General features: G+C 42.3%; 1 protein-coding gene across 3 annotated transcripts in view; it reads right to left on the bottom strand.

Moving 5' to 3' along the window:
* Positions 1-24,191, bottom strand: part of LOC148016669 (alanine aminotransferase 2-like) — a 190,956-nt gene that overhangs the window by 158,786 nt on the left and 7,979 nt on the right. For all 3 annotated transcript variants that reach the window (XM_087664104.1, XM_087664105.1, XM_087664103.1), the window contains exons 2-4: positions 21,850-21,900; positions 14,361-14,411; positions 14,115-14,180 (exon numbers count right to left, since the gene is read on the bottom strand). In XM_087664104.1, the coding sequence (XP_087520230.1) occupies positions 14,115-14,180; positions 14,361-14,411; positions 21,850-21,900 (168 nt within the window). The remainder of the gene's footprint in view (positions 1-14,114; positions 14,181-14,360; positions 14,412-21,849; positions 21,901-24,191) is intronic.

The raw sequence follows: 24,191 nt of genomic DNA, 5'->3' as shown, positions 1-24,191 counted from the left end.
GTGTGTTGAGTTGGCAAGGCTTGTGATCGGTATTAATGATTGAGAATCTGAAAGATTTGAATGTGATGAAGGTGGAGAAGTGTATTGATTTGAAAGCACCCCAAAATGGCAGGGATGATGGAAAGAGTGTAACCGATGAGGAAGGGTAGGAGAGAATATTTGTTACCTTAGTACAAGGTGTTATTAACCTCACGATGGTTTTTTTTCATTATTTTGGGAGGATTGTGAATGCGGGACAGGGAGGTTTTAGAGATTTGGCCACCTCCAAGACAGGCACATGCTTGGTCAGGGCAGATTTGAGTAGTCTAGGCAGTAGCATCTTGGTGCACATATTTGGACCCCTAGCTTGGCTACATACCTATGGAGACAGATCGAGAGATCACAGATCATCATACTCTCACAAATGATTCGTAGCAAACCATCAGTACCACATGAGATTATTAGAGCAGAGTTTGCTGCACCCCCCATGATGATGGAGGCCCTTATTCAAACCATCAACTTCATACACAAAGTGAGTGACATGCACCGAGATAGACTACCTAGGACAGCCTTGGAGGCCTCTAGGAAGCTAGCTGAGGCAGGACAGGAGACTTCATGGTATGCACAGGTCCAACAGTACCTAACAGGATATGGTATCAACATGGAACATCTCCCCACCTCTCAATATGACCCTAACTCCCCTTCATACACCTCTCCCACACAGAGAGGAACTTGGTCATGCAGCACAACCTTTACTAGTGACCTTTACTAGTGACCTTTACTAGTCGTATATACAGCATATATGGATTTCAATCAAACAGCCCCTTCCCCCAAAGATATCGTACCACAGAAACCACTTCATGAAGACTATAGGAAATGGCTTCATTGAGAGACCTAGATACCTGGATGTATACATGCCACTTGAGAGGCGAGCAGCCATTGGCCAGATCAGTGTATCCTCTCACTAGCTTGAGATTGAAACCAGGAGGGCAGCCCACATTTGAGCTGAGCGGATTTGCAAGCTATGCCAAGAGGAGGTGGATAGCCAGGAGCACATCTGCAGATACAAAACCTATAGCGCAGTCTGTACCCCTTGTTATTTGGAGGAGACATCTCCCTCAAACTAGTCATGAAGCCCCCACACTAGCGCCACTTGGGACAATTCCTAGTCGAGATTCAAAGGCTCTGCACATCATTACTAAAAGCTAGCACTACACAAAGAGGGGGGCATCAATCACAACTCTCCGATTTCTTCCAGAGAGTGACCACACACACAGCACCCACACAAAGAGGGGTGATAGTCCAAAGAGCTGAGGAGATCAGAGCAGTACACCACCCCCAGATACAAGGGTACTAGACACAGATGCTACATCAAAGAGAGACGAGGGAGATCCGCCAACGACATGAATAGCAATGGTAGAGTTGAGGGCCCGATTCAGATGCTATCCTCATGCTATTTCATCCAGGATGTATACCATACTCTATCCACCGATCCTCATTGGGTAGAACCAGATATAGGGATATCATTCAGCTGCACAACTAGACATGTACTACCTCATCCTCTCATTGTATACCTATATGCACTATTTGTTTTGTACATCACCTTCGCTTCTTTTCACAGTATATAGCTGGCCATCTTTTAGCATGTCACACTTTGATATCTAGTGACGACCAGTATTGTACATGGTTGTCTCATAGGCGGATTTTTGTCTCAAAAGATGTTAATATATCTTTCTTTCTCTCTCTCACACATTTGTAGATGTATTGTACATTATGAGATTAGAGAGAGATCCCATTGTTTCTTTTAGGAGGGGTTTGGGCCTCTCCACAGGGTGATGCAATACGAGGACCAAAGATGCATAGGACTGTTCTTATTGGAGATTCGGGCATACAAAGAGAAGCTTCTAAAGAGCAAGACAAAAACAAACACAATGTTAGCGAGCCAGCGAGTTCCTACAAAGTTTCTCAATACTCCCACAGCTAGCTCACTACATGCTATCATTACACATGCTAATAGCAACAACACCACACCATCCACTAGTCAAAAGGGTCATAGCAAACCAGGAAACCACACTTCATAGAGCATGGTGCAGAGGAAAATGATCTCTGGCATATTGATTTAATAAGGCATATTGATTCAGGACTTTTATATCGAGGATCCCTAGAAAAAATGCATCATCATGCATGGTATACATACAATCCAATCTAGACCATGATTCGGGGCAAACTCTTGCCAAATCCAATTCTTAGGAGCATCCACCACCACTGAATGCCCAAAAGTAGACTACAAGGAATCCACACACATGTTGAAGTCTCCTATTAGCAACCCCGATTTGCAAAGTGTTACTCCACAAATCACGTCTGGACACAGGATCATTCGGAGCATAGGGACAAATCAACCACAGGACCTCCCCATCAAGTACAATTTCAATCGCCACAAAGCAGCCATGCACATCATTTTTGACAAGGACCAGCTGAAATCTCTCATGAACCACCATGAGAATGCCAAAGAACTGCCATGCACAACCCCCAACATAAAATAGATGAAAACCATGACAATCCACAATCTTTCCTACTTCACCATGACTTTTGAGTTCAAGGGCATGTTGCTTGTTGCATGAGCAAATGCCACACACATTCCAAGTAGCAACTTTCATATGTAATCAAGAACAAAATCAAGGCCATGTTGCTTGTTGCATGAGCAGATGCCACACACATTCCAAGTAGCAACTTTAGTATGTAATCAAGAGCGAAATCAAGGCCAAGACTAGTCATGCCTCACTTTAACTTTTTGTGCTAACACCTCAAGTATTCCCTCATCCAAGAAATCTACTAATATTTCAAATGAGTTCATGCACTAACTCCTTGATTTAGAGGTAAAGGAATCATTCCCCTTCTTGGGAACAAATTTGGGATAACACAGATTCCATGGTGTGATCACCTTGCCTCGTGTATCAAAAGCAAGTACTGCTCGGGGATCTTTGAAGCAATCCATAAGGGTTTTCCCGACAAAAGCATTCCGTGGAAAAAAAAGAGACCCTATCAACAAACGGACCCACCATGGGCTGCTTATACTTACACCGCACATACGTCCATAAGGAGTCTTGGACAGCACCACATTTAGCAGCCGAGATGTCCATATTAATCTTTGTTCCTTTTGGAACGCGCATCTATCCAACCCTGTTCCAATTGATCCATGGACTGCGTGGGTGCTAGAACCTCCTCATCCTAAGGGCCTTCAATCATGAAATCTTCCTCCACCACTAGTAGAATTCCCACCTCGAATTAACTTTCTTCGGAAACTCAACCATAAAATGTCCCAACTTCCCGCAAGAGAAACAATGACCAACAAAGGTGCCCCATTTCAAATAGCAATGCAAGGATGGCATTTTGGGACAACTTTTACACTGCTTGCGTGCAATATCCCACAACATAGCCCTCAAGCTAGGGGGCACCAAGATCGTGCCAATGGCTACCATAGCTTCCTTAACTAAAGGCCAATAGACAACAGGGAAAGCCTCCACTTCCACCCAAACTAGGCATTCCTGTTGGAGCAGGCACTAAAAGTTAGCCATTGGTCTCCATGGTATCATTGTTAGAGGTAGAGTCGTCCCCTGGACAGGGTGTGTTAGGGTTTCTGCAAAGTACAACAGTATACAGCATACCGCAGAGGACACGTCAGCAGCAGGATGCCACGTTTGCACAGTACGGACACCACGTCAGCAGCTGCAGTCGGACTGTCTGCAGTTGGACAGTTTTTTATTGTTTTTTACTGTAGTCGGCTGCATTTAATGCAGCCGACCTGGTGCTGGTATTTCCTATTTTCTGGCTATAAACAGCCAGTTGGTGGCACACTCCATCATTCATTCATTTAAGATTCTGGTCTTGAGATCTGTTGGCTGAGACGACAAACTGTGCTCGGGCTGACGGAGATCGAGGTCATCAAGTCGGAGACACACGCAGATATTTCCTCTACCCCCGTGTATATTTCTGCACTCTTATACAGCATACTACGCTGCAGATTTTCTGTGTTTACACTGTCTCCTTTTCTCTCTCTCTCTTCTCTCTGTGTTCACTTTCTCAGTCTATGTCCTACGCTTCCGCATCACTGCACTTTAACATGGTATCAGAGCAGTGAAGATGGACTGACTGAGGGCTGAACCTATCTGAAGAGGAGATTTCAACACGACACAAGGCTGCGTTTCTAGGATTAGAGGGCGAGCGAGAGGGCTACGCATCGGATCAAGGCTGAAGCGAGCGTGGGTGTGCGGGAAAGGAGTCCAATCGGTGAATTTGCTGCAGATTATTGCTATTCGAAGGGGAGGAAGGCAGCGTTTGAGGCCTTCCATTGCAGATTTTACCTTTTCATTGCCTCCAGCGGGTGAAGAAGGTTTGGGCAGCGGAGAAACTAGCCCTACAAGGCTGTCTTTTCACTATCAAAGGGGGCTCATTTTAAGTTTGTGCAGGTATTGCAGGTTAACATGTCTACAGAGATTGAGTTGGAGTTCAAGGCGATCGTGTCCTACCGGCTCTTCCATCGGATCAAAAGCTTGATGGTGACAATTACCGCATCTGGCGGGCGATGATGTTGGTTTTGCCTAAAAATTCACTTGTGTTTGGCATGGATACCCCAGTACACCTGTGAGTCAAATTGAAGGACTAGTATTACAATAAACTTGGTCATATTACTACCAACATATCCCACAATTAAATAACCATCCCCTACAATACAAGGCATTCTAGTTGTTCTATAGTTTTCTATGATAAGATTTGTCTATCCTCAAATTATAACAACATCCCCTTTTGGAATTTTATATCTTCCAACTCCAGGGCCTTTTCCTTGACATCAAAGAAAGTCCTCACCCATTCTTTTTGCACCGGATTTGTTTATAGATTGCATATCTATGTTTAATAGTTACCTCCTATATAGCTTTTACCTACCAATATGTTTTCACTAGCCCAGTCTCATTGGGACAAACTGAATGCCAGGATTTAATCTTTTCTGTTTCTGTCTTGCACTTCAGCCGTGATAGCTCACATTGAGCACTTGATGGTGGCTCGAGAGATATGGCTAGAGCTTGATCAGATGTACAACCGGATGACCCTGATGAAGAGGGTTTCTTTGGAGGTGCAGATGCGGACCTTGTCTGTGAATAAGTCTTCTTCGCTTCAGGAACACATCAACAAGCTTCAGCAGATGCAGGTTCAAAATGCAGGAAAGCCTATTTCCTCCAAAGACATGGAGATCACATTACTATCCTAGTTGCCACCACGATTCGGTATCTTTTATTCCGCTCTTATTGCATCAGGGCGGGAATCGACTCTTCAGTGGGAAGAGTTGGTTCCTCTGGTCTTGGACCAAGAGAAACAGTTGAAGGAACAGAATGCTTCCAAATCGGATGCTTTGGTTGGTCAAGCCTCTCAGAAGAAGGGGAAGAACCAAAAGAAGAAGAAGAAAGACAACAAATCCAAGAAGGACAAGGAGAAGGAATCGACGTACCATATTTGTGGAAAGACCGGTCATTGGAAGAAGGATTGCCCCGACGAAGACAAGAAGGACACCAAGAAGAAGGACACAAAGGATTCTGGAGCGGTGGTTGCACCCTCATCAGTTGCTTTTCTACACTTAGCAGTCATTGAGAACTCTCCACCGAAAACTTCTGATGCTGCGATGGTAGCTTCCCAGGCTCGTGAGTGGATCGTGGACAGTGGTGCCTCCCGGCACATGACTCCTACCATTGGTGTTGCCCATTTGCAACCTTCGCATGGGCAGATTCTCATTGGAGACAGCTCTTCTATGTCTATTGCTACACGGTGTGAGATGCAGCTTATTCCAGATAGATGTAGTGGTACCCACATTTCTAAAGTGTTGCATGTGCCCTGTTTGAGGTATCATTTACTTTCGGTCCATAAGATTTGTGCTCTTGGCCTCTTGGTAGAGTTTGACAGTGATACTGTTCGAGTCCTTGATCATGGATCGAGGAAGGTTCTCTCTACAAGGTATGAGGACAATGGCATCTACAAATTAAAGTCTTCTTCAACTCTTACTTCTCTTCTTCTTACTTCTGAGACACAGTCCGAGCTATGGCATGCTCGGTTTGGCCACCTGAAATACGAGTACCTTCGGAAGGCGTCGCACGGGTCGTTTGTCCGAGGATTGCCGGACATAGCGGTGAGCCATCAGCCATGTATCTCCTGCATTCGTGGGAAATTGCATCAAGATGCAATTCCCAACAAAGCTTCTAGACAATCTACTTCACCCATGGAGGTTGTATCTACGGATCTTTGTGGCCCAATAAGGACTGAGTCCTTGAAGAGGAGCTTGTACTTCATGTTGATCGTAGATGACTACAACAAGATGACTTGGGCCTATTTCTTGACTTTGAAGTCGGAGGCTTTCTCTCACTTCAAGGATTGGCTTCTCTTTGAAGAGAACCGCTCTAGCCAGCGACTGAAGACCTTGCGTGCAGACAAGGGAGATGAATTTATGTCTAATGAGTTTGCTCGTTTTTGTACGGATAGAGGCATTCACCAAGAGTTTACTAACACCAACACTACCCAAGAGAATGGCATTTTGAAGCGGAAGAACCGAAGTGTGATCGAGATGGCATGCACAATGATGGGGCACCGACAGACACCTCAATTTCTGTGGGCCGAGGCAGTGGCTACTGCAGTTCACATCCTCAATGGATCTCCCACTTCGGCAGTTGACAAGATGACACCTTTTGAGGCTTACTTTGGGACTAAGCCTGATGTCTCTTATTTCAAAATCTTTGGGTGTGACGCTTATCTGCACATCCTGAAGACACAGCGTGACAAGTTCGAGGCGGCTTCCCAACGACAGGTTTTTGTTGGCTATAGCTCCCAGTCCCAAGGTTATCGTCTATTTGATCCCGTCAAGCAGGATGTCTACGCGAGCCGCAATGTGCGGTTCGTGGAAGTTCCGGCCACAAAGGGGGGTGAGGAGCACCCCGTTCTTGGAGATCCAGGAGAGAGTTGGGCTCCCGAGATAGTTTCTTTGGAGCCAGAGCCTTTTGATGGAGATTCTTCTTCTGATTCCGAGTCTTCACTTCCATCGGCCACCCCCGAGGAGATTCCACCGGTGGATGTTCCTGAGTCTTCAGCAGATGAAGAGCAACGGCGGACGTTCATCCTCCTCCTCGTTGGGCCCGTGACACACTCCGAGATTCAGGGATCCAAGGAGTCCCTAAAGAGTGGGAACTATAGATTGAACCACCGAGGTCAGGGAGGAACCAGGCACATTCTTCAGAGCTTGTTTGCTCCAACTATTGTTTGTTGGCCCCTGTTATGCAGGATCGAGAGCCCACTTCAGTAAAGGAGGCTTTGAAGTCTGATCTTTGGTGAAAGGCCATGGAAGCCGAGTTGGAGACTATTGAAAGGAATGGCACTTGGTCTCTTGTGCCTCGTCCCTCTCACAAGAAGGTGATTGGTGTCAAGTGGGTTTTCAAGACCAAGTACCTTAGCGATGGTTCTTTGCACAAGCACAAGGCTCGCCTTGTTGCTAAAGGTTTTGCTCAGTGCCCAGGCATTGATTTCTATGATACTTTTGCCCCCACTGCTCGTATGGCAACTATTCGAGCTGTTCTTGCCTTGGTCATAGAAGATGGCCTGTCTATCAATTGGATGTGAAGTCGGCCTTTCTGAATGGTGACTTGTAGGAGGCAATATATGTTGAGCAGCCTCCTGGCTTTGGATCCTCGGATGGGAAAGTTTATAGGTTGAAGAAGGCCTTGTATAGCCTCAAGCAAGCTCCGCATGCATGGAACGAGAAGATTGACTCGTTTCTTCAATCGAAGTTGGGATATCGGCACTCCAAGGCTGATCCGCGACTTTATGTGCACACTTTCGAGGTTGGTTGTGCGTTGTTTGTGTTGTATGTTGATGATTTGATTCTAACCAGGGATCATGCATAGAGGTCCGAGAGACCAAGACAGCTTTACATTAGGCATTCGAGATGACGGATTTGGGACTTCTTCATTTCTTCTTGGGTCACGAGATTTATCAGTCTCAGAGGGGGATTTTTATCTCTCAGCAGAGGTACATTCAAGAGCTCTTGGTGACTTTTGAGATGGAGACTTGTCGGCCCATTACTACTCCTACGGATAAAAATTGGAAGGCCACTTCACACTCAGATTCTCCCGTGATGGATGCTTCACGCTACCGTTAGTTGATTGGATCCTTGATTTGGCTTCTCAACACTCATGTTGATCTTTGTTTTGCTGTGGGTCTTTTGGCAAGGTTCATGACTGAACCCAAACAGGTGCATTGGCAGTCTGCCCTCAGGATTCTTCGGTATTTGAAGGGGACTTCTGCCTTGGGGATTTCTTATCCCGCAGGTACAGATGCTTCTGATCATTGTCCAATGTATCCCTATGAGCAAAAGATCGTCCACATAAAGGCAAATGACCAACAAGGATCCCCTCTCTTTGCATACATAAAGAGTAGACTCTAATGGGTTGTTTATGAACCCTTGGCCAAGTAAGAAGGCATCAATTTTTGCGTACCAAGCTCCTGGAGCTTGTTTCAAACCATACAAGGCCTTTTTCAGCTTACATAAAAAGTGTTCGGATCCTTTAACTACAAAACCAATGGGCTGCTATACAATACACTTCTTCCTAAAGTTCCCCATGTAAAAATGCAATTTTAATGTCAAGTTGGTGCACAATCCAACCATAATGAGCAGCCAATGCAACGATACACCTGATAGTGGTGATACGGGATGAAGAAGCAAATGTCTCCTCATAATCAATGCCTTTCTTTTGCACATAGCCTTTGGCCACAAGCCTAGCTTTGTACTTATCAATGGATCCATCCACTTTTTGTTTCAACTTATAAACCCATTTAGTACCAATGGCTTTCTTCCCAACAGGCAATTTAACTAAATCCCATGTTTAATTCTTCATGATAGAATCCTGTTCAGCTTGCATTGCTGCCATCCAATGCACACTCTGTTGTACATCCTCCTCAAAGGAATCAAGCTCATTATCATCATGTGTGTTTGCTGCCATAACAAACTCCATAGCATTGGCATAATCATGCAAACGTGTTTGTCTTCGAGTACGACCAACAAGAGGAGCATTCAAATGACTATCCTGCATAATCTACAAATACCATCTAGGTATATCCCTAGCATCTTGATTATGTACATGCTCTTGTTGAACCTATTGTTCAACATCTTGCTGAAATTTTGATCAGCCATAGGCTGAATTTTTGCATTATTTAATGAAGCAGCTAGCTGAACATTTTGTTCATTTAATGGAGCTCCACCTATATTAAATGGGAAGCAACCCTCCAAACATATCTTTTGTAGCCTGATATGTGACATAACCAGCAAGAGGTAATTCTGATTTTTCATCAAAAATCACATCTCTACTGACAAAAACTTTCTTGAAAACAGGATCTTATAATCTAGACCCTTTGCTTTCATTACTATACCCGACAAATATACATTTGACAACCTTATTGTCCAACTTTTTTCTCAACACTTTGGAAATATGAGCATATGCTAGACACCCAAAGGTACGAAAGTGACCGACTAAAGGTTTACGGCTGTTCCAAGCCTCAAAAGGCATAATATTTTTCAATGCTTTAGTAAGGCACCTATTCAAAACGTGGCAAGCACACATAACTACTTCCATCCAAAAAACACGTGGCAATTTCTTAGCTTTCAGCATACATCTAGCCATCTCCATGAGTGACCGATTCTTCCTTTCTGCAACCCCATTCTGCTATGGATTATATGCAGTAGTAAACTGATGTGCAATACCTTTTTGCTTTAGAAAGGAATTCGACAATGAAGACATATATTCCCCCCCTCGGTCCAAACAAAGAGTCTTAATCTTATAGCCAGATTCATTTTCCACAAGTGCAATAAAAGCCAAAAATGCATCATTCACTTCTAACTTTTTAATCAATGAAAAAACCCAACAAAAACATGTAAAGTCATCAATGAAGGTAACAAAGTAAAAACATCCACCCAATGACTTTGTTTGCATGGGTCCACATATATCTGAATGCACAATCAGCAACATGGCCTTAGCTCTGTAAGCAACATCACAAGGGAAAGAAAACCAATGCATTTTTTCCAAAATGCATCCCTCATAAATGTACTCAAGAGGTCTCTCCAAGAGAGGTCAACCTTCCAACATCTGAGTACGCTACATAAGCATCAGACTGCATAATTCACATGCCCCATACAAGCATGTCATAACTTTGCCCGTGACATAACAAGAGTAAGAGTAGATGCCAAATAAACTAACCGATTAACAAAGTGAGCATCTAACTCTCATAAAGTCCATGACATAATGTGTCAATGAGCACCAAAGTCAAGGATTCCTTATCCCTAACCATGTATTTGTCATCATCAAAAGTGACCTACATTCCACATTTTGCTAAAGAAGAAATGGACAACAAATTCTTCTTTATCCTTGGAACATATAAAGAGTAGAGCCACCAATGGCTTTCAAAACAATCTTTCCAACGCCTCTAACAGGATAAGATGTATTATTAGCACATTGTACTGATTTGCCAACACGAGCTGCAACAACAAAAGTAAACAAATCCCTGCGAGATATAATGTGCTTAGAAGCACCACTATCAAAAAACCAAATACTAGCATCCTTGGTAGAGCTGAATGCTCTATAAAAACAATAGTCATGGTCAATGACAAAAGACGCGGACTCTATGGCAATAGAAGTAGAAGGCGCATCTGAAACTAGCATCCCAGACTCCTTTTTCTCCTTGGTAATGTGTTTCCTACATTCTGTGATTTAATGACTTGGCTTTTTACAATAATGGTACTTACCCTTCTTAGCTTGTGTGCCCCCATGCTTTTTGTTGTTCTGTGAAGCTCCAGAACTTCTAGAACTCTACAGAGCATTCTTGGGCTGATTGCCCTTATATTCTGCTTTGCCACATTGTTGAGTGGAACACTACAGCTACTCAATGATGGAGTTCAAAAGTAGCAAAGGGATTAGTAAGGAAAACAAGCTCAATGAGACGTTGTATTTATTTTTTCCAAGCCACCCCTTCTCAACATGTTCTTTTTTTTCTCTTCACCAACTCCTTTTTTACTCTAACAAATTCCTTATCTCAAGATATTTATTCTTGCTTCTTCTCTCTTGGTCTCAACCATTGTTGGTACTACCCTCAAAAGCCACTTAAATGAACCTGACTTGAATGTAGTTCCCTTGTGCATAATGATGTTACTCAATATGGATTAACAATAAGAATAATAGCTAACAACAATGCCTTGTGAGTAAAACGACATAGCTTCCCTCTACATCCTCATTCTTCCATGTTTCATTTCTCTCCTTCTGCTATGCCATTAGTGATTCTTCATGCAAACATCATCTTCCAGCAGTTTACCATATCTTTTTGGACATCATCTATAGCATCCGCAAGGGCATCATCTTCTTCAGTACCAGTTCTTTACATCAACATTCATATCTCATCATCCACAGTTCTTCATTAGCAACCTTTATTTCTCTCCATTAGGACTGCTTCATCAAGACTGTTCCCAACAATCCATGTCTACCTTTGACGTGAGGGCTATGGAACTAGCACACGTCTAGGAAGGGGCTAACTGATGGACTACAAAAAGGTGCGCCTTGGATTGAGATTGGTGGACACCTCACACTCAAGGAAGGGGAAGTGGTGCTTTAACTACAAAGCTAGCTGCAAGTGCTGGACACACAACGAAAGAAGCACATTATGGGGTTGCATATAACATTAGACCTACAACAATGGTTGTCGATAATGATGCTCGAGGAAAAGGTGTAGGAAGAGGGGGTGATACAGAAAGGGCTTTAGCTGGGGTGGGCAGGCCTATCCAAGGAGCTGGAAATAGGGATTCACTGTTGGCTAATGATTAAATCGGCGGGCATGGTGGTTCATCATAGAGTGGAGATGATGGTGGTACGATGCTTTCTGTAGGGGATTTGGAGTGGTGGACAACAAATGCAGAACTTGAAGCTACCTTATCAGAATTTGGCAATGTAAAGAATCTGAAATTTTTTGAAGAAAAAGCAAGTGGGAAATCCAAAGGTTATTGTCAAGTGGAATTCTATGATCCTTCTGCTGTTGTTGCTTGTAAAGAAGGGATGAACGACTATGGCAGCTTCAGGACTGCACATCGAAGGGAGTTGAAGACATGGCCGTTTGTCCAAAGCCCCTTAGAGTAGTCACCATGGCCTTCAATCTTATTCCCTTTCTTCACCAATCCTCTCCTTCTGCTACTACTGCTTTGGCTCTCAGCTATCTCAATCCAAATGCGAAAGTGAGACCTGTGACGAAGGATGTTGTGGTTCTTCTTTAACCCCTCCTAAACATGAGGGAGAGAGTCAAAAGTAGTTCTCATATGCCATTTTCCCAGGAGTTAGCTTATTGTTGGAAGAAGAGCAAACAAAAAGAATAGAGGTGCAAATGTAGTAGCTTTTGAACAAGCATGCTTTGACGAGTTGTATGGCATTGATGTGCATCTTGCTGAATGTGAATAAGAGATTGACAATGTCATTCATGGAAGAGAAGTGTTCAAAAACTCAAAGGCCATAAAAACACAAAATGCCAAAAGCAAAACACATAAAACCTCAAAATTCAAGTCCTCTATTGTCAAACATGTTATCATACCTAACATCCAGAGACCCTTTCATGACCTACTTTTCTGAGAGCTTGTCGCTAAATTTCTTTCTTCTTTTCCCTACTTGGATAGCATAGTGTTGGATTCCCTTTTCCTGACTAATTGCAATCTTTCAAGGTCTAAAATACATTGTATGATCTTCTCCTTAGGTACAAGATTGTTTCTTTCCAGTAACCACAAGCTAGCTTGCATACTTTGAAACACATATGGCTAGTTTAGGAAGACTAATTAAAAGGAACCAATTTGTTGGATTGAGATTGAAAAGATTGAATTTGTTAGAATAGTAAGAAACACAAAACACAAACTCAAAAACTCAAAAATAAAAAAAATACTCAAAAAACATGAAATAAAAAATGCAAAAAAAAGCTAAACTCAAATATGCATGGTGGTGAGTATTCGGTGTCTTATGATAATGGCTCTGATTTAATTGTGGTGCGGCCTCCTTGGATATGGTCTTGGTACAGGGGTCATAGTACTCAACAAAGTGAAATGGCTCTATCCAATGTGACTCCACAGCGTGGAATGGGAGGTGTCTGGCAGGGTGGCTCGGTCTCTGCAAGGCTAGTTGTGTCAGCACGTTTGGACCTATAAAAAAGTTTGTCAATGCTCTCTGTATGGGTCCCTCTAGGTGAGTTGTGGTCTCTTGTCTCGCAATAGTGTTGTGCAGCGCCTTTGAAGCTCCAGGAGGAAAATACCTGGGCATCTCTGGTCCTCGTACTCCATGACATGATGAAGAGGTTTGAAACCATCACGAAAGAGGCAATGGTGCCGTCTATTGGGTTTTACTCATGCCTACACTCACATAGGAGTGTTAGTGATCCACACGTAAGACACTAGGGCACTTTTTACTCTCCGTAAGAGAGGTCTTTACCCCAGTCACTTTTATTTCCATTTGTGCATTTACCTTACACATTTTGGTCACTTACCGCACACTACACACATCTGTGTGTGAACGCGCTTTAAGTCACTTTCACAACCCTAAAGTCTAAGGGTTGTACTTTGTACTTTGCACTTCACATTCTATTATGCAAACTGTCATGTTGTGACACTCCCTCTCTCAATCAGTCATGTTCACTTCTTTCTACTCCATTGCAATACTTTGATCTTACATTTGGTATTAGAGCCATTCAGCCAGTTGTCTCTCTGCTCTCTTCACTCTCAGCTCAGCCCGTGTTGCTCCTGCCTGTGGCGACCTATGTTTTTGACACATCTTCTCTGTTCTCCTTGACCTCTGCAACTTGTCTTGGCTGATTCAGAACAATCAGAAACTCTAATTCACAAGCACAGTCCAGAAAACCCTAATTTTCCAGGTGCAGTCTAGAAAACCGTAATTTTGTAGGGTAAGTCCAGAACTACCACGTCAGCACCTACCTATTCCAGAACTGCTCCAGATCTGTTCCAGGCTGTCACATTAGCATATTTTCAGATCTGTGCAGTTGCGATAGGTATATTTTATTATTTTAATCAGAATTTGTACCTCCCGAAAGAATGTGATTGGTTGTTGCCCGAAAGATTGAGGATCCCCAACATTGCAATAAAATATCTGGTCAAAACAAAAAGAGAAGAAACTCTGAAATTTCATTTTGTAATTTGGCACATAAAGACTTCAAAATCTAATTCGACCCTTAGAAAGGACAAGCTTTTCAACTCTTAAACATTTGGCACATAAAAGACCTAAAAAGCTAATCCAAGTCTTAAAAAGGACAAGCTTTTCATGATGTACCTCATCAAATGGAAGAGATGATGACCTTGAGTGAAGGATTTTTTGTAAACGCTGCATCAAGATTCAAGAACAAAGCATATGTAAAGTTATTGGTTGGTATAAATACTTTTCATGATTTAGCCATTCTCAAATCTACATTTCTCCAAACAATTCAATGGAATGTATTAGTTCTTCTTGACAAAGGATATTTCAAAGAAAGTGATATGGCTACACAGCATTCCAAATATCTCATTGCACCAACTTGAAGCAATCGTGTTTGAAGTTTGAACAATTGTTTTGATTACATTCCGTTCATGCTCAAATGAAGAGAATTTATAAAATACAACTTGGGGTGAATATTGTTCCAAAAAGAGGTGATGCAGAGTATTATTCAAATGAAGTTGACAAGTAAGAAGAGGCTTAAGGAGTTTCACAAGGTATCAAAATGCATGCAGAACATGGAATGGATGCAATAGATGAATACACAAATCATAAGAGACTAAAGAAACCAGAATGATGAAGAGCCTGAATACAATGATGAGCCCATAAAAAGTTCCATAAGCATTAGCAGTGTTGGCATCAAGGAGGAAAGACTGAAGAGATGGCTGGCTGCAAACAGCATGAAATGACCACACCTAGAAGTCAGAATGCAAATATGAATAGGAAATGAAGGCAAATTGAACCATTTACATGGAGTGGCAGACAAAAGAAAAGGTGCCCAATTCACAACATTAGGGATCAGTAAACTAAGTTCTTGACATGAGCCAAAGATGGGGCTCACAAGCAAGGCATACCATATTTCTAAAACCGCCCCCCCCTCCCCCAGGCAGCTCTCAAAATTAGGTGCACCTAAACACCTTACAGAGCAATGATAAACAACCAAAGGCCCAAAAAGAGCCTCCGAAAAGCAGCTAGCTCTAGCAAAGTAGCTTTCGTCATAGGTCACACTAAAGAACTATCCATTGCTGCTTTTGTAAAACCAATGTCTGCAAGTAGTCTCCTCAACCACTTGACTGTGAAGAAACTACAAGGCTTTGCACTAAGGAAACACAAAGTGTACAACCACGACAAAAACACAAAGACACAGATATTGATGTGTAAAACTCAAACCCTAAATGCAAAAACACAAATGCAAACAACGAGAGAAGGAGAACTCTAAAGTGAATGAATCACTGCAGTAAATGAATGTAAGAGTGTAGAGAATGCTCAAGGGCAAAGAGGTGAGTGTCGGAGTGTGACATCCACCGAAGACGGATCCCGAGTGCTGTAACCACCAGCCAGAGTGTGTTGGAGGGTGTAAAAGATCAAAACGCAGATCATTGGAAGCAGTAGGATACCTAGTGATAGCAATGGAGATACACGAGATACCAGCAACGGCTGAAACTACCAAACGCAACAAAAGAGGTATCGGCTGGGGCTGGCAATGGCTGTCTAGGGCCAAACGCAGCAGTGGAAGAAGCACTAGGCAGTAGAGGGCACTTGGAAGGGCAATAGCCAAAGGGTTGGAGCAGCAGACGGAGTGGTGGCAGCAGTCACAAAGGCTGGACAACCACATGGAGAAAGGCTGATGGTGAAGATCTTCACAAGAATGCGAAAAACCTACATAGAAGGGATGAAGTTCTCAAGCCCAAAACAAAACCCTACAAAAGAGAGAAAGTTTTGCAAGTATAGAGGTCAATAGTGAGATGCTCCAAAAAACAAAACCAAACTGAAATGAAAAGCTAAATGAATGAACAATGCAATGATGTAAATCTATACGTGTGTGTGAGAAAATGCGCCAGAAGACTTAAGAATAAAAATCTAAAGACAAAATCCTATGGGCCCAACTCAATAGCCTAAAGACCTAAGAGTGCGAAAATGGAGCGAATCTAAGGATGTGGCCACCATCACATACACCCACTAGTAAGGCTCCGCTAATGAAACGCCTAACGAGGTGGTACGATAGTCCTAGATGGAGGTGAATATGAAGTGGATGCATAAGTACAATGGGATCGGTACTAGAAGACCAATCAGCTAATCCTTCAAGAGTAGTGAAAGAGATAGGCTATTGAGGCTGTCTATGTGCTACATTGCCAATAGCCACTAGGGTAGATGAAGCAAATGGTGCAACAACAGGGAGTGTAGCCCCACTCAACTAGCTAGCTGGAGCGGAGGTAGTTGTCACAATCTACTATGGTTTACCCTGGGCCTTGGTACGACACTCCTTGTCCACATGGCTTGGCCTCTAACAGTGTGTACAAAACCTATTTTTGTTAGGGAGTTGTTGCCAAAAGGATCTTGGTTCTTTAGTTTCATCTAAGAAAGAGGCATCACCCTTCAATTGGCATGCCTTCGCATCTTGCAAGTTTTTGCCACTCTTGGTTTTCCCTCCCAAAGAAGAGGCAACCAACCCCATTTGCTCTGAATAAGGCTACGTGAAGACTTTCTTGTGGACTTGATTATGCTGCCTTGGATAACACAAGAACTGGCACTCAAACTCGTAAAAGGTCGACAGTCTAGATAGTGAGATAGTGTACTGCATAAAATGGAAGTTTCTGTTGAGCAACTTATTCCAAAGAATGTAAACTGATCGTCGTTCAATTTCGAGAGCCAATAGTGGCAAACTCCGCAAGTAACCACCAATGTTCCACCAACTTAACTTCTAGATCATCCCCTTTCTTAATAGAAAATTCTTAAAGCTCAAAATCGAGATTGATACGTAGAGTAAGATCTCTTACTGCATAGTGGTCAATGAGATGACTCCAATACTCAAATGCAAGGGGAAAAATGTTGTAACTAAGAGTGGAACTCAAGAAGCAATCATTGTATTAACTCAACATTGTTTGTGGCATTGCAAAATCTCCATTGACGCATGAAATCAAGGTAAGCTAATAGAGGGTCTAGCATATGCTCTAGACCAACAACAAGGTTCCAAAGACCCTAAGATTCAAACACTTCTTGTATGAAGTTCAAACAAGTGATGAAATTCGACCCGTTAGAACAAGTCTTATCCGTAAAGGCATTCTTGACTGTTGCAACAGGAGTGGTAGTGCTAGGAGATAGATAAGGTGTGTAAGGGGGGTAGGGTAGATGGGGGGAGTGGATTACACTTGAGAAGTAATCCCAAAGTGCCCACCATGCATTCGAGAAGTGTGAAAAGTGGATCCAAATGTGTGCATCAACTGACAAGGTGTAGGCATGGTAGCCGCATGAGGAGCCTACGCTGAAGGAATAGGGATACATGGAGCAAAGGATAGAAATCCCTGCATAGAAGTGACCCAAGAAATGTGAGAAGACACATCATAAGCAAAGGGTAGCAATCCCTACGTCTGAGAGGTCAAAGGAGGTAGGTGACTAGGGGTAGTGAGGGGGATAACCATCATAGCTGCCCCACTGGGAAACAATGTGCTCACTGATGGAAAGGTGGAGAGAACTATAGTAAAGGGTGCAATGAAACCGGTCTATGACTCACATAAAGCGGTAGTTCCTTCAATTAACACATGGTCTTTACACACACACACATAAGCAGAGACCTCACTCCCTCGCTCAACACCAGATTGGCCCCAAAGACCAGCGCCCCTCTCGGTATTTCTTTATCAATTAGAAGATGGAAATTTACAAAAATGATAATGTTCCAAAATACATAACCTGTGAACAGTTGGTTTTCATCTCTTCTGAGTTCAATGATTCCTGTGCAGAATTGCAATCTGCAGATCTCTGAATTCACTATTCTTACTGTCCAGCATGTCCAAAATTCATTGTTCTTACTGTCCAGCAAGTCCAAAGTTCACTATTCTTACTATCCAACAACACGTGCAGAATTCATTGTTCTTACTATCTACCATGCGACCAAAACTCAATGATTCATGTGCACAATTACAGTCTGCACATCCCTGGATTCATTGTTCTTATTGTCCAGCACACTGTTCTTACTGTCCAGCATGTGCAGGAATCACTGTTCTTACTGTCTAGCACATTGTTCTTACCGTTCAGCATGTGACCAAAACTAAATGATTCGCGTGCAGAATTACAGTCTGCAGATCTCTGAATTCATTGTTCTTACTGTCCAGCATGTCCTGCATTTTCTATGACCAATACTCAATGATTCATGTGCAGAATTTCAGAGAAAACACAGAATTGTATCTTCGATGGAATCAGCCCATCATGCGAAGCATTTCCTCTGAGAATAGAGAGAGAGTTGATCAGAGGGAGCAAGCTCTACCTCCGTACTTGAGTCAAAAACGTAGAAGTACTCTCCATGGCTGATTTTCTTGCAGCAATCTGCCCTCAGCTCTTCAAAACTTCATTCTCCCATCTGCCCCTTATGCCTATAACGTTTTTTTTAATGCTCTCTCTCTCTCTTTTGGGAATTTGAGCCACATGGCATACATGTAACAATTTTCCTGTTTAAACATTCTGGTCTAAAATTCTCCATGATCAGTGCAAAATTTGACCTCGGCACAGACCAGAGAATTAATCCTCGTGCAAAAATGAAGATAATGACGTGAACAGATTCTAGGGTTCCAAAATAGTAACTCTCTAAATTTTAGGGATGGTGACCCCTACATTTCTCTAGTTGTTCTGAGCAACTTTTATCATTGTGACCACATCCAAAAAAATGTAATGTGGCTCAATTACGGTGACTTTTATTCCGTGATGCTATCTCAAATGTGCATCTTCTGTCTTGGCCAGGCTCGTTGTCCTGCACCATCTCCAGTGGCTAAACACACAGTCCCAAACCACTGGCATTCTATTCTTCAGTGCCCATTCAATATGGAACCGATCCTAAGGCTCAGACAAACCATTAGTCCAATTTATCCCAATGGTTGCCTCTTCTGGCCATGCAAAGATCCCGACTTATTCCAAAAGAACTCTGGGGGTAAGAAGCAACAGCAACAAACGAAAAGAAAAATAATATATATATATAAGTAAATAAGAAAGGCAACTGTAAAAAGTATCACCACCTGGTGACATGCAATGCCCTATAACAAGGCCCCATGGTGCAAAGAGGTTTGAGGGTAAGTGGAGGGTACAGTGTTGAAACAAAAAACTCAAAATGCAAAAATGCAAGAACACAAACACAAACAGAGAGAGAAGGAGAACTCTGAAGTGAATGAATCAATGCAGTATATGAATGTAAGTGTGTACATAATGCTCAAGGGCAGAGTGGTGAGTGTCGAAGTGTGACATCCACCGAAGACGAATCCCAAGTGCTATAACCACTAGCCAAAGTGTGTCGGAGGGTGTAGAAAATCAAAACGCAAATCATCAGAAGTAGTACAATGCCTGGCAACAACAGTGGGGATGCATGAGGATGCTGGTGAGGGCTAAAACTGCCAAACACAGCAAAAGACGTGTCGAGGGGGGTGGGATGGCTATCTAGGGTCAAACGTAGCAGTGGAAGAAGCACAAGGCAACAGGCGGGCAACTGGAAGGGCAGTCAACACGGGCTGGAGCAACAGACGGAGTGGTGGCAGCAGTCACAAAGATTGGATAGCCACATGAGGAAGGCCAATGGTGAAGATCGTCATGTGAACACGAATAAGTTGCATAGAAGGGATGAAGACTGAATGGGAGCAACCTCTCTATTTATAGATATGGATGGACCCTCCAAAATTAGGGCTCCATAGAAACCCTCAAACCACATACCGATTTTGCGCTTTTTATTAAATAAGCATGTTTTGGAGCTATTTAAGAGGCTAAACAGCATAGAATGTATTTCTTAGCTCAACAACCACCTCCTAAGTTGTTTATCAGTGATATAGATTTTGATGACCATTTCATTATGGAATTGGCGACAAGTTTAAGGTTGATTCTGCTATTACAACAATTTTGATTGTGGACTATCATGGTTATGATCATCTTGATGATATTGACCATGATCATGATTGATATACAAACGATTGTGATCAGGGTATGATGATCTCAAAGTTGGTACATTATCAATCTTACATTAATATACTTTTTGAAGTTTTTGATCTGTTGTTGCTTGTTGTAGCCTTGATCAACCAGGATCATCTCTCTTTTATTTATCATTGGATTGGTGACTTGGGGAACAATAGCATGGTCCTGGACAGATGTCAGCATGTAAAACAAGATACTTGGGAGAGTAATTTTTTCTTATTTCTCAACCGCATTTGAGCATGATTCCACAACAAAGTTCTCACAAAAAGAGCAGACTGAGGTGAGGATTGGATATGCTTTTCTTCATACATATGACTCCAGCACATTCATACATAGTTTGGCATTACAGGCCTCTTGATTGGCTTTTCATACAACCTTTTTATAAGACTATTCCTTGTTATCTTGTGCTCCATCATTGCTGTCCTATACAGGGCTTGTAATGTATTTTACATTGGTTAAGGTGGTTATTCATAAAACTTCTCTCATGAATGCATAGGCATAAATGCACAAGTTGAGAATTGTTTTGTCAACATCTTAACAGTTTCATGAAATCATTGTAAACATGATCTCTCTACATCCAAGATCATTTATAAATACATGATCCCTAGGCTATTTCACATCAATCTCGTATCCAGTGAAATAGAAGTATGTACTATCATTGTTCTCATATAGAATGTCTTCTAATGTCAAGTTCAGTAATTCACATGTACTCTCTCTTCCTGGAAAACGGGCTTACCCATGTCTACTTAATATTCAACAAGGTTCCTAGAAAATGGTATTTTCGAACATCTATCGCATCCAAGATATTCTAAGATATCTGCCCATAGTTCATCAGTTTGCTGTTTTATTACTTGCTCATCTTGTTTATCCTCCATAATAGATTCAACACTACAGCAGAAATAGCTTCTCACCATTCTGTATGTTGAGTACCTGCACAATCCTGAAAATCCTAGATTGATAAGTGTCTGTTCCAAGACATGGCTAGTGACAATCTCAGCTGGGGATGAAAATGTCGCAGGTTTTGGAGCCAAACAGTGCATGGGGACCTCCAACAGCTCACCTAGCAACATGGATGATTTGCAGGTAGCTCGCCTAGGTGAAATGAAATAGCTATAGGACTGACTGGGCTGAAAGTGCAGCAGGAACAGCATGAAGCATTGGCAATGCTAGCTAATCAGATTGTTGGGAATAGATTCTGAGAAAAGAAATGGTCACAACATTGTCAGGATACTCAAAAGATCTGCATAAGCCTGAATAAAATGATCAGCACCTGCAGTGTATGAACATGGTGAGGGGGCAGAGGAACAAATACTTAAGAGATGGCTGGCTGCCAATGGCACAAAGTAAGTTGCACCTACAAGGAAAGCATCAATAAACAGAAGCAAACTGGAACTCCAGAAAAACATGGGATGGTGGACCAAAATGACTGTCGAGGCCTCATGAACAAAGCTTCTACTGTTGCCCAGTGACAATTTAATCTAAAGTAACAAAAAGTAACAGACATTGTAACATTCATAAATAATTTTGAACTGTATTCATGATTTGGTTAATGGAAACTTGCCCTTACAAGCATCACCTTGTCACCAAGGATTTACAAACAGTGTGAAAAGAAAATGCCAAAAAAGACCTCTGCGCGTGCAACAATGTCTCCAAAGATAGCATATTCGCACTCCAAAACCTGTCAAAATGATGAATGAAAGTTCAACTATTTATGTCTAATTAGTTTGATGATACATGGTTCACATAAAGATAGAGCCACTTACATTGCCGAATTGAATCACATGAGATCAAAATTGCCTCAAAGTACCAAAAAGTAACAATTTAATCTAAACATTAAATAGTTTTCAAGACATCTGCAGAAAAGCCACCAAATGCTGAAAACGCAAGCTAATCAGGTGATATGATGGCTGGATAACAAATGGTAGGTGGCTGATAGTGAAAATCTACATGGTAGAGTGAGAAACCTACACAAAAGAATAGGCTAAATGGTGGGCAGCGTGTGTATTTATAGATGCAGAAGGATCCTCCCAAATTAGGGTTTTGCTCCGCTTCCTCATAGTTGTCGCAATCCCAATCATTTGGAATAGGATTTGGTATCTCGCGACAAACAATCTCTCTTGAAACAAAATATCATAAGTGTCTCTGCACAAACCATGCTTTCATTATGGCACTACAAGTGAGATAGTCAAAACTATGAAGCATAGTTAAGAAAGACATCAAAACGGGAAAGGAAACAGGAATGGAAACCACAATGGGAACATCAATTTTCAAAAGGGGCGAAATGGGAGCGGGAACACTACATCATGAAGGAGATACGAGGGGTGCATGTTGCATACTATCCTTCCTAAGAATATTTTAAGACGTGTATACTAGAAAGCTTTTTATTTATCAATAATTGCAAGTTGAAACTTGAAGATAGAGAATGGAAGCACCATTTTGCATTACTAATGGAGGGAAGACCAAATGGCGAACTTACAAAAGATCAAAGATCTAAAGGATACATTCAAACTTGAAGGATAAAATGCAGCTCCTTTTTAGCAATATTGCATGTACAAGGCTACAAAGAAGTGATGGCAGGTGACAAAAGAGATTATTTCCTTGCCTATAACTATAGTGCTCTTGATCCATGCTAGTGCTCCTATGTCTATCAATATATTATTAAGACAATGGGCCATACATGGACTCCATGTTATGTGGGAATATAGTTGCTCCAGTGAAGCACCTTCAGCTCTATTTGTTGCCTCCCTATCTAAGACAAACTGAATTACATTTTTGGGCCCCACATATTCAATTGCCTTTGCCCACATCTCACATAAGACTGGAGCTGAGCACTGCACTCTGTTGATTTTATGTAGAAAGCCTTGCCACGCCATGCAGCAAGGACACCCTCCAAGGAGTGGCTATGCATGTCAAACCAACCATCACCAATGAGACTTACCCCATAGTTATCCCATTGTTGTTTGATTGATGTGATGGCAGCCTTTGGGCTGGTCACTTCCTCCTGCAAAAATTTCTCCAAAATGGAATTCCACAAGTGTCACGCGAACGTGAAATTTTGAGATACTTTAATCTTGCTAGTAACATTTGATTAAGTTACTAATCAAATGTGCAAGGTTGTTTAGCACATGTGATACACATGGCAGTTTTTTCATGGGAACAGGCCAAGGACCTTGAGGATGCAGTGGGTGTTAAAGGCAAAAGTTGTAAGCTATGCCAATTGGGTTTTGGTGGTCAGTTGGTACCAGGTTGGACCCTAGAACAATTGTTTGGCCATTAAGTGTCAGTAATGACACTAGGGACTAGCATTAATTAATTAATTAATGCTAGTCTAAGGGTCAACAGAGGTTGGGAACAACTCCAAGTTGCAAATGGCCTAGCCAATTTCATTCCAGATGGGCAAGTTTAATTTTAGGCAGGGTCAAAAGGGCTGAAACTAATTTTCAGAATTAATTAATTCTAAAAAATTAATTTAATGGCTGAAAATGCATTAGGAAGGCTACCACTTGGCAAAACTTTCCCATGCAACTAGGGAGAAGGCTGTTGGAGGGTGGTGGAAGCTGAATGGCAGCCATTCGGAGCTTGGTGGAGGGAGAGGAGGTGATCAGATTTAGCTCTAAGAGGCGACGACGACTGATCGCGCAACGTGACAGGACAGGGGGCAGCAGGTTTTCTCTTCCGCCTCAAGAGAGGCGGCGGTAGGAGAGGAGGGCTTGCCAACCAAGCTGCTGTTTTACCCCCTTTTAAAGCTGTTGGTGCCATCAGATTTGTCACCAGAGCTACAAATCAGAATATACATTTCAGCTGATTTTCTCTCTTTCTACAGCACTTTCTCATCTCCTCCAATCTATGCTCAAGTATTCTCAGCAATTCTCAGTCATGGATAGCAAAGTACAACCAAATTTGGTGGACAGCAGAGAGTTTACTACTGTAAACCCTAAATTACAGCAGTAATTCACCTTAGGACCCGTG

The sequence above is a fragment of the Lygodium microphyllum genome, chromosome 23 (genome assembly GCF_053477565.2).
Source record: "Lygodium microphyllum isolate KBCC chromosome 23, Lygodium_microphyllum_v1.1.10, whole genome shotgun sequence".
NCBI lineage: Eukaryota > Viridiplantae > Streptophyta > Polypodiopsida > Schizaeales > Lygodiaceae > Lygodium > Lygodium microphyllum.
The sequence above is the reverse complement of the archived record's forward strand: the minus strand, read 5'-3'. Positions and strand labels throughout refer to the sequence as shown.